The sequence below is a fragment of the Chrysochloris asiatica genome, unplaced genomic scaffold, assembly GCF_000296735.1.
Source record: "Chrysochloris asiatica unplaced genomic scaffold, ChrAsi1.0 scaffold00012, whole genome shotgun sequence".
Lineage (NCBI taxonomy): Eukaryota > Metazoa > Chordata > Mammalia > Afrosoricida > Chrysochloridae > Chrysochloris > Chrysochloris asiatica.
This window is the reverse complement of record NW_006408530.1, coordinates 33,053,279-33,065,372: the sequence shown is the minus strand read 5'-3', so window position 1 is coordinate 33,065,372 and position 12,094 is coordinate 33,053,279. Positions and strand designations below refer to the sequence as shown.

Sequence of the window (12,094 nt, the reverse complement as noted above, 5' to 3'; positions counted from 1 at the left end):
AAGGAACACTCTGGCTGCACTTCCTCCAACACAGATCTGTTTGTTCTTTTAGCAGCCCATGGCACTTTGAATATTCTCCTCCAACACCACAACTCAAAAACATCAATTCTTTCACGGTCTCCTTATTTTCACTGTCCAACTTCGCATCCAACTTTAGCCTCTCTTAATCCTAGCTTGAGATGGTTAAGCAGGCACTCATAGGTCCCCTTTACTTCATCTGGATCACTGGCCATAGAGACACTGTGCCAAATGGCCAAGTTTCATAGTACAGTATGAAGGGGCTTCAAAAAGTTTGTGAAAAAAATCCATTGTCTTTTAAATCCATTTTTCCACAGGCATTTTGAAGCCTCCTCATATGTATGGCATTGTAGGATAAACACTGTACTGCTAGCCACAAGGTCAGTGGTGCAAACCCACCAGCCGCTTGTGGTTATACAGAGTCACTATGAGTCGGAACTGGCTCAGCGGCACTTAGCAACACTATATGTGGAATGTGTCAGCAGTAATATCTTGAATGAGCTTTCTGGACTTTAGAAGGGGTATCTCATGCTGCTCCTACTGCGTACGTAACAGATGTTGATGCCCTGAGAGGTCATTTGTGTTAGGTCCTAGCTCACACCTGATTAGTGGTAATTTTAAGATGAAAGCAAAATACCGATAATGATAATGTCAGCTCTCATTTGTGAAATGATTTCCATATACCAGGTGCTGTAATAAGGGCTTTAATTAAAACCTGTAGTGATTATGACAGCCATAATATTGATGATGGTGACTATTCACAACTAATGTTTGTTGAACACTTAACGTGTACCAGATAATAAACAGTTTAAATGTTTTAACTGTTTAGACTTTAGCACAAACCTAGAAGTCGTTGTTAACTATCTGCATTTTAAAGATGGGGAAATAGACTCAGAGACCAAAATGTTTAACATCACTTAGGTAAGTGTGCAAAGGGTCCCGGTGTGGTGCTCTATGGTCAGTATTGAACTTCCAACCACAAGGTCAGCTGTTCAAACCCACCAATCACCCATTGGAAGCCCCATACAGGGTCACTATGAATTGGAACTGACTTAACAACAGTTATCAACAACAAAACATAGTACACAGGAGAGCCAGGATTCAAACCTTGTGTTCGTTTAACTTCAAAGCCTATACGTTAACCGTGTGGCCACTGTCAGTGTCAGTAAACTGGAAGCCTTCTGAGCCCTCATCAACACTGTTGTTCTGCTGCCTGTTGCCTTCTCCTGTTTGCTTACAGCACGCAAAGCATAGAAATTATAAAGTGGCTTCATTCAGACTTGTAGCTGTTATTTTCCCCTTATTTTCTGTGGACTGGCTCTTTGTATGGCATACGCAGGTATGATCAGTGTAAGGTCAGAGAGCTGAAATTTACAGCCCAGTCAGATAAATTCAAATTGAGGTGTGGTCTGTAGGATGAAAGGGGGAGTGCTGGAGCAGTGTGGGTATGGTTCACTGTGTTTAGCACCTAGACTAGTGCCTGGCACACACTGGGTGATTACACATGTTTATTGAATGAATGTGTGAGCGAATTAAAAAGTAAAGGAATGAGTGGGTGGGAACAAATAAAGGATAAAGCAGTAGAGATGAAGCCCCAAGAAGTTCACTAGTTCTCCCTGTAGTGGGCAAGAGACATGGGTAGGGATTTGTCAGGCAGAGAGATAAAGAGGAAGGCTGTATGCTTTTTAAGCATGTTGGTGACAGGCCAGATGTATTTTATTTAAAAAAGATCATTGTCAAAGGAGCATACAGCAGTAGGTCCCAAACCTGCCAGCATGTTAGGATTACCTAATATCTTTTTAATATTCCAAAGCTCAGACTAATTGAAGTACAGCTTTTGGGTTTGGAACATAAGTATTTTTGAAGTCCTGTAATCGGCAGACAAGTTTGGGGACCACTTTATCATGCTCTTCCTGTGTTTTTGAATAAAGTTTTAATGGAGCTCAGCCATACCCATTTGATTTTAAAATGTCTGTGAGCAGAATGTTCCTTGGTAGTGAGGATGGTGAGACTTCACCTGGAGAAGGACATCATGCTTGGTAAAGTAGAGGGTCAGTGAAAAAGAGGAAGACCCTTAACGAGACAGATTGACACAGTGGCCACAGCAATGGGCTCAACCATAGCCACTATTGTGAGGATGGCACAGGACCAGACACTGTTTCGTTCTGTTGTGCACGGGGTCACTGTGAGTCAGAACCAACTTAACAACATTCAACAACAACAACATGACTGCTTTGGAGTCCCAGCACCAAAAGATAGTGTTAATTCCAGAAATCACTGAATCCTTTCTCTATCTAGGACATTTAGGTCAGTAAATGTCAAACCACAGACTGTGGTCATTAGTGAATTTTGTAGATTGCAAAGGGTCAACATGCTCAACTGTTAACCGAAAAGTTATTGGTTCAAGTTAACCTGATAGTCTGTTTCTGAAAAATAAGCCATTGAAAACCCTGTGGAGCCCAATTCTACACTGATACACATGTGGTCACCATGAATCAGAATGAAAACTGGTTGTGGTCGTAGATGGCTGTACTAGCAGAATCGAGTTAGGACCACATTGTGTGGTTTCACAAGGTGAAAATACTCATATCTGCTATATGCCCCTTTCTGGAGAAAGTGATTATAGGATGCCAGCTCTTTCAGAAACCCAGAAAAGAAGAAATGGGTACCTGTAGCAGTGACACTTCAGCACTGGAGATCAGAGTCCTGATGTGACTCTCATCCTCTGAAGTAGACCATCTCGAATTAAGTGAAGGACTACTGTGTACTGTTAGCAGGGGTGACTGACTTTCGAGATGAACTGTAGTGTAGTTAGCAGTCATCTACTGCCACCTGCAGAACTCCCAGCCCAGTCATGGGCATTGGTGCTTTCTGCATTCACAGGTATGATGGATGGATGGATGGATGGATGGATGGATGGATGGATGGATGGATGGATGGATGGAAGGATGCATGGAAGGATGCATGGATGGATGGATGGATGGATGGATGGATGGATGGATGGATGGATGGATGGAAGGATGGATGGATGGATGGAAGGAAGGATGGATGGATGGATGGAAGGATGGATGGAAGGATGGATGGGAAGGAAATAAGGAAAGGTAGTGAAAAAGTATAAGCCATAGTGTCAGTTCTGTATTTATTGTCTCATTAAGAAAAAAAATTGACATGGGAGAAATAATTACAGTATAGTAAAACAGTATAGGAAGAAGGTGTTACAGTTGAGACTATTCATTGAAGGCATTTAGAGAAAGAAAGGATAAGTTAGTACGTCTGGGATGATAAAAACCAGCTTTGGGGAAAACTACTATTCACTGAGAGGCAGTATACAAGGGGGCTTCAAAAAGTTTGCAGGAAAATGGAATTAAAAGGTGATGGAATTTTCCCATAACCTTTTTGAACCCCCCTTATGCATCTGGAACTTAATAGCTAGTAGCTCATTTAATTGGATATGAAGTTAGCCTCATATCCAATCCCTATCCAATTCCTGTGTGTAGGGGTGGGGCAGTGGGAATGGGAAGGAACAAACACAAGCAAAGGAAACAGAATACATAACATGTCTAAGGTCTCATAGCTGCTAGTTGATGGAAGCAAGTTCAGATCCAGAGATTCCATGAATTCTAAAACTGTGCTCATGCCATGCCAGCTGTTACATTTTCAAGAGTCAGCACTAGGGCTTTAGGTGAATTTTGATGGGTGGGAAGAATTTGGATAAGCAGACTATTTTGAAGTTCCATACCACTGTCTTTGATGATTATTTTTTAATGATTATTTTTACCTATTAACGTTGCCAAATGTAGTATCTCAAAATAAATGGTGTCTTGTTCTTTTCCCCACTCTTCCCTTTCTAGAATAATGAAGAAAGTCGTAGGAAACAGATCTGGCTGTCCAACGGTAGGGGACAGAATCGTGGAGCTCATTTATATTGATATTGTGGGACTAGCACAATTCAAGAAAACTCTTGGGCCATCTTGGGTTCATTACCAGTAAGTGCTGCATACTGTTACTCATAGTTTTAGAGCCCTCTCACCCTACCCCAAGGATTGCATGCTCATAGCTAGAAAAAGCTTATCAAATACTATCTTTTGAGCTCTGTGGAGTGTTTTTCTCATTTTGTATTTGATATTCAGATTCTTCACGGTGACTTTTTGCCTTCAAGGGCTATTCATTATTTTCATTGATTTCTCAAGAATAGAAAACAAGTGTCCAGACTCCTTTTTGCCTCCCCTAATACTTAACATTCCTCTCTCAGTACGCCCACACCTGTCTCAACTGTCTAATCAAATAACAATTTTGATAAAATATGGGCAGTATTGCTTCTTGTGTTCCTTCGATTTGAGATGATGATTCATGTTTGCTACCTTTGCCTTCATCAGTATTCTTGTCATTCTTGGAAGAAAAAGCCAGGAACACTTTGTCTAAAGGCTGAGTCATGAACGTTTTAAAATAAGCCTCATGCTTCAGGTGGCTAAGTGACCGCTGTGGTTACTTGATATACTAGCTCTGTGTTTCTAGGATATGGGTTGGAGACAAGGAGTACTTGAAATGACTTTACATGGTAAACAACATGGCACTAAAACTCAATAACATTGGCTCGTATAATGAGATTCATTAAGTTTTCAATTTTACTTCAGTCTTTCTGAGAAAAGGCTTAATTTAATGCTTAACAAAGTGAAAGTAGCTATATGTCTCTGCTTTCCGTAGGCTTGTGGATCTAGCCAGAATTTAAAAATACTTTATTTTTTTCAGAGGTTGTGTATATTTTCTGTTACCTACCATTTATTGCACTTGATACTAGCTTTTATTTATGGTCTTAATAAAAGTTTCCTGTTTAAAAAAAGTCATTTTTAAAAGGTGAGTAAATTTAAATAAAGATTTTGTATGTGACAGCAGAAAAAATGCATATATTTGGAGACAGGTAAACATAAGTGTGGAGTCCTGGTGTAGTGCTATGGGTTAATGCGCCAGACTGCAAACCCGTTTGAAGTGCAAGGTCAGCAGTTCAAGCTCACCAGCTGCTCCTTGGAAACCCCTATCCAGGGTCGCTATGGGTTAGAATCAACTCGATGGCACTGTACAACAACAACAAACATAACTCTTGACTTACAGTTTGAACCAACTTCCTAAGACAAGATGGAAATGTTCTCTTAGTGGGCAAAGATGTAACCAATAATCAAGTCCTAATAGACTGAACCTGGAGACCCTGGTCGACACAAACTAACCAAAGGGTTGGTAGTTCAAACCCACCTAGAAGCACCTCTTAAGAAACGTCTGGCGATCCTAAAAATTTCCTAAAAATCAGCCATTAAAACTGGAGTGGAGCACAAAACTCCTCTGACACACGTGCAGTCATTGTGAGTGGGAATCAATGACAGGGCAGCTGGCATGCCTTTGTTTATTTAGTTGTTTTTAACAGCCTAAAGTATGTCTCCACAATTCAGGTTAGTTTAAAGTTTAATGTAAACTTCAAAGATTCAAATTTATGTCAGATTGGACATCCTTTAGAAACTAGAAGAACGTTTAATTGAAAAATATTTAGGACCTTCTTAAAAATGAAACTGAAGAACATGCTCATAAAGATCTCCCCTCCCCCAGTGCTTCCTCATTGGAAGTGAAACACCCTTAGACACAGGGACAGACTGCTGTCTTCCTGTCCTATGGGTTGTAGTTTCATAAAAATAAAAATTTTAATTTCATTTAAGCTATAATCACAGTCTACCTTTTTCATCAAGTTTTCCCAGGTTTTGTTGATGTTGTTGTTGATTTGTTTTGTCTTGAAATCTTGATGAGTCACAGGCCACCACATTTCTTCTCAATTATGTGGAAATAATTCTCTCTTCTTGGTTAATACACCATCTACTAGACATTCTGTTTGTTCCTTTAGCTACAGCATTAAAAAAGAAGAAAGCAGAATCAGTGCTTTATGTCATGTTCAAATGGCGGGCAGCATGGGATTTGGGCAGTCTAGTCATCCCTAGACTCCCATAAGCTGGCTGTGAGGAAGGGCTGTCTGAGCAGAAATGTTCTCAGCAGTGGTGTCCAGCTCAATGAAAGAGAGTGATTGCATTCCTAACATGGTCTCTGTTGATTGATATTTGATGCTGTCTAGAGGAAAAGGTACCATCTCAGAGGGGGCTTTATGGCACAGTGTAATGTTCATTCTGCCTGTCATTCTAATAAATCAGACACCTGAGTGGTATTAGCTGACTGAATTTAGCCTTGCAGTCCATGTGGCATGAACAAGTTCAGATTGCATCAGAAGACAAACTAAGAACTAGAAAATGCATTGCCCATTTCTGTCTCTTGTTGGAGATTAAACATAGAATTGTCATCTTTGTTTGGACCAGTTGTCAGCATTGACAGTACCAATAAAAACCAATTGTTGTTGTTAAGTGTCATCTAGTCAGTTCTGACTCATAGTGACCCTGTATAGGGTTTCCGAGAACCAGCTGTTTGGCTTGAACTGCCAACCTTGTAGTTCAAACTGACCTTTCACTCCACTGCTTATCCTACAGCACCATACCAGGACTCCATAAATACTCATGCCAGTAGGTGGTATGAATTCGTTTAAATGTAAAGTGAGCATTTGATCTCTCAACTAACGAACCAACACTTGAAGCCCATTGATTTTGGGGAAATGTTTGCAAATTCAAGTGTCTAATCAAATCATGATTCTGCAGGGACCCAGAAAATTCCACTAAGTAAACATTTAATAAATAGAGGTAGTCCCTAACTTAAGACAGGGTCCTGTTCTAATGATTCTGTCTTAAGTCATTTCTAACGTAAGTTTTGTTGTTGTTGTTGTTTTGGGTTTTTGGGTTTTTTTTTTAGTTTTTATTATTATTGCCTTCTATTATCATTATTTTTTTAATCCAATCTTTGGATTTGGAAACATTACATATAAATGTACAGATATATTTAACATTTTATGTAATGCATTTTACTAGCAGTAAGATATGGGGAAAAATGATCGTAAGTGTAGTTCATCATAACTCTCATATGTTGTAAATCAAGGACTACCAGCATTGAGATGTGACCCTGTATTCTGTGGAGTATATATAAAATTCATGTAACTATTTTCTTCATATGAAGCCTTTTTTAGCATTGAAGACTTTTATTAGTTTCCTAAGGCTTCACTAACAAATCATCATAAACTGGATGAATTAAAACTACAGAAATGAATAATCTCACAGTACTGAACACAGGCATTCCAAAATGAAGGTGTTGGTTTGGCCCTACTGTCTCAGAAAGCTATGGAAGAGAATTCTTCCTTGCTTCTTCCAGCTGCTGGTGCCTCCAGTCTTTGCCTCTGACTTTACAAACCCTTCCTCTTCTGTCTCTTATAAGGACACTTATCATTGGAGTCCTGGTGTGGTACTGTGGGTTAATGCGTTGGACTGCAATGTCAGTTTGAATCTCAAGGTCGGCAGTTCAAGCTCACCAGCTGCTCCTAGGAAACCCTACACAGGGTCTCACGCTATGAGTCAGAACCGACTCAATGGCACTTAACAACAACAGCATCATTGGACTTAGGGCCCATTTGAATATCCAAGATGACCTCATCTTGAGCTCTCCTTACCTTCATTACATCTGCAGAGTCACATTTTTAGGTTCCAAGTAAGGTCATATTTGTAGGTTCTGTGAAATTGACATATCTTTCCAGAGGCCATCATTCAGCTTACTACAAAAAGAAATAAGGATGCAAGTAGTCGTAACTCCCAATTGCAAAGTAAGTAATAGCAGGGGAGTTGTGAATGTTTGTCTGTCTCATACTAGAGTGGCCAAGAGTACCGAGAAGGTACCAGGATGTTGGCATAATGTGGCTGTCCCTATTGGAAGAGGATAGCTGTCTTAGATGCCAAGGAAAAGAACTTTTAAAATCATTATCTGCCCCTGATGCTCCAGACACACAAAAGACATTAGAGGGGCATTATAAGTATTAACAACATAAACACAATTCTAAAACCCACAGATTTAGAAATTGATCGAAAAAGGAAATATAATGTTGAACCTCCTTGGTTGTGGACAAAGATCAGTCCTCTGCCCCTGGTTTATAAAGGAAACCTGGATAAAATAGAAAGTAGACAATATCCAGCCCTAAACCTCAAGTTGAAGGACATAGAGTCATGTCTCAAAATTATCTCCTCATTCCAGTCTTCCATCATGAAGACATGTGATGTCATATTACTTACAGCTAGAACTGTAGAAACCCCTCACCTTCAGGAATTGAGCTCTTACCAGGCATCTTTACTTGCTGTGGTTTGTTTTAATTCTCCAAATTAAAGAAAATAATAATAGAATTTCCAGGTAAATGAGAACCACAAGACAACGCTAAAGAGGATTGCAAACCCTTAGAAAGACTCTACTGTGGAAGGAGCAAAAGCCATTAGGCAAAAGTTCTTTGTGACACCATGACCTGATTCTCCCAGAACCTCAGGGCTCACACAGTGATGCTAGCAAATTCCAGCTGTGGTGGAAGCTGACCTTCCTAATTCCCATCTGTCTGAGTTGACTTTTGCTCATGACCCTGGATGTTCTTACCTTGTCTTCCTCCTTCCTCTCACAACGCCCTTGAACAGAACTTCAGCTATTGATGCCCACTGCTTTCTAGATGCTGCTTTCTTCCTCCAAAGAAATAGACTGGCTCCAACCTGTTCCTTTTTCATCTTATTTTAAAAAGGAAAAAAACAGCAATAAAAGAGAAAGTTTATTAAGAAGAGGAAAGGAATGCTCTGAGCTATACAAAGAGCAAGGAAAACAAGCATCGGCCAGTTCTTGTAGCTCCCTAGCCTTCTTTTGCTGGCAGTCAGGCTCCCATTTCTGTCCACCTGTTGATTCAGTGCTGCTGACATATTCTTAGTGATACTGTGAAATCGCCATTGTGACGAGAGCTTGTTCAGAGGCAGCCACACATAACTCTTAAGCCAGGAAACACTTCCTGTGATCCATTTGTGTCTCCCTGTGTGAGTGTGGTACATCCATCCATTCTTGACCTCTTTCTTTCCCTCTCTTCCTTGTCTAGTTAAATAGTGCCATCTCTGATGAGAAAGTGATCACAGAGAAATGGCAATTTTCTCATTACTCTTCCTGGAGGATTCAATCTGGTGTTTAGACTTTCTGTTTTTTTCTGACTAGCACATTGAAGTAAACATTAAAAAAAAAAGTTGCAAGAATGGCATCCTGATAAGTGGAAAAGGAAGAAAGGATCATAGTAAGAGAATTAAAAGCCGTAGCTATCCTCTGATTCTAAAATGTAGGCTTTTATTTTTGACTTACTTTTAAGCTTATTGGTCCAGTCTTTAGAATTATTGTTGGCACATGCACGTATAGGCCAGTGTCCAGCTAAATTTACCTCAGTGTTTGTTGAAGGCTTAGTGATGAAATGGATGCAATATAAATCAGTACATTTTATTTCAGTATTGATTCCTTTATCCCGATTGATCCTTCTCTGTGAACCCTACAGCAGGGGTTGGTAAACTTTATTTTAAGGGTCAAGAAGTAAATGTTTTAGTCGTTGTGAGCTGTCTGGTCTCTCATGCAGCTAGATGCTGCTGCTGTTGAAGCACCAAAGCAGCCGTCGATGGCATGTGGATAGTTGGGCGTAGCCATGTTCAAATACACTGTATTATGGATGCTGAAACTTTGAATTTCATATGAGTTTCATATATCAAGAAAGTCTTGTGTTTTTTTTAAAGCCATTTAAAAATGTAAAACCCATTGTTAGCTTACAAGACAGTGGGCCAGAATTGGATGATCCTTGATCTAATGTAGTGGTCGTTGTGGTAATGTGCTGGGGAATCGGTTCCGACTGATAGCGAACCTGTAAAAGGTTTCCAAGGCTGTTAATCTTTATGGGAGCAGAAAGCCTCATCTTCCTCCCATGGAGTGTCTGATAGATTTGAACTTCTGACTTGCAGTTAACAATACAGGCTCTGAAGGCTCTAGTTGAACAACCTAATGAAATATCTTCAGTTTCATTTCTTCAGGCTCAGATGAAAAGAATATTATCACTGCCTATTGAGCAAAATTCTAAGTTTTACTTAATAGAGTAAATCAAATACACTAATTCCTGGAAATGTTGAATTATTGCTGACAGAGGTAAGTATGCCATATACTTTAAGCAGAATGTGGTTGTTAAGTTCTGTCAAGTTGGTTCCAATTCATAGTGAGCCTATATAGGGTGACCCATACTTTTAAATTCTTTTAAGCAGAGTGTTGTTGTTAGGTGCCATCAAATCAGTTCTGACTCAGTGATGGTGTCTAGGGTTTTCAGCGTGCAGCTGGTGGGTTTGAACCACTGACCTTGCTATTTAAATTGACCTTTCAGTCCAGTGCATTATCTTGCAGCATCACACCAGAACTCCTTTGAGCAAGAATAGAGAACAGAATGATGGTGCTGGTGGTGGTGTGACATGGAGCCAGTTCCAACTCATAGCAACCCTGCATAGGGTTTCCAAGGCTATAAATCTTTACGGGAGCAGAAAGGCTCATCTTTCTCCTGGTAGTTTCAAACTGCCGACCTTGAAGTTAGCAAACTGATTCATAACCACTACAATACCAGAGCAGAAGAGGGCGTCTAAGAATAGTGGTTTTTTTGTTTCTTCAACAACTGTTTATTAAATACCTGCTCTTTGCTGAGCCCTGGGTGGTACAAACAGTTAGTGCTTGGCCGCTATCTGAAGCGGCAGATTGAGTCCACCCAGAGACATATTAGGAGAAAGGCCCACAGGTCTACTTAGAAAATACTCAGCATTGAAAACCCTGTGTCTACTCTGACACACATGGAGTCACCGTGATTCGGAATGGACTATTGGCAACTAGTTCTTAATGTGCTCAGTTGTGGCCAAGAGCCAAGAGTACAGCAGTGAGCATGGAAATCCGTAGTCTCAGCTTTAATGGGACTGTTTTTTAAGCTGGTATCTGAGAAGCCATCTGTACTTCAGTCAGCTCAGCTGAAGAAAATGGTAGCTAAAGAGCTACAGACACACATGCAGATACTTGGTATACAAACTATTCTAAAGTCCGTCTAGCATATATACCAAGCAAAGGGATTGCGTGGTCAAACTGTATTTACAACGTTTTCAGGAAGCACCATGCAGTTATCCACATGGGTTACACCATTTTACACACACCTGTCAGCATTTGTTGTTTACTGTTTTGGGGTCTTTTCTACTTAATGCTTGGGTGAGATGAAAGTTGATTGTTGGTTTTGATTTGCGACTTTCTAGTGCAGGGGTGGGGCACATCCTGCCCACGGGCTGTATACACCTGTAAATTCATGTGGTCTGGCCCTGTCAAGGCAACTGCAGGCAGGGCTGAAAATTCAATAGGACTCGAAATTCAATAAATCTAGGATCTTTTCTCATAGCTGCATGAATTTATATTAAGTGGTGTTATAAATATTCAATTGGCCCTTAGCAGAAAAAAGGTCCCCCACCCCTGTTCTAGTGGCTAGTGAGAAGTCCTCGTGTACCACTATAGGAGAAGTACTCGACTGTTAGCCGTAAGATCGGTGGTTCAAACCCAGCCACTCCTTGGAAACCCTATTCAGGGTCCCTATGAGTCAGAACCAACTGAATGGCACTTAGCAATGGCAAAATAGCTAATGATCACAATGAACTTTCATGCATGGCTCAGTTTTCAGTCAGACAATAGACAGGTCTATAAAGGGAACAATAACATGAGTGAGGCACACCTTTAGATAATCAACTATTTGAGATTTGAGATGAAATTCCATAGAGTTAATAAAGAAGAAGGAATGGAAACAAGACACGCTGGAAGTGAGATAAATAATGTTATATTGAGGGGATTGTAATCAATGAGATGAGGCAAAGGGTGTCTGAACTGTTGAATGGAAAACTGATCTGCTCTGTAAACCTTCACCCAGAGCACATTAAAAAAGTAAAAAAATATATATTGTTGTTGTTAGGTGCCACCGTGTCAGTGCCGACTCATAGTGACCTTATACATAGCAGATCGAAACACTGCCCGATCCTGGGCCAACCTTATGCTTGAGCTCATTGATGCTGCCACTTTGCCAGTCCATCTCGCTGGGGGTCTTCCTCTTTTTCTCTGA

General features: G+C 40.3%; 1 protein-coding gene across 1 annotated transcript in view; it reads left to right on the top strand.

Moving 5' to 3' along the window:
- Positions 1–12,094, top strand: part of MGAT5 (mannosyl (alpha-1,6-)-glycoprotein beta-1,6-N-acetyl-glucosaminyltransferase) — a 307,459-nt gene that overhangs the window by 139,483 nt on the left and 155,882 nt on the right. The window contains exon 8 of the mRNA XM_006834588.1: positions 3,870–4,004. Coding sequence (XP_006834651.1) covers positions 3,870–4,004 — 135 coding nt within the window. The remainder of the gene's footprint in view (positions 1–3,869; positions 4,005–12,094) is intronic.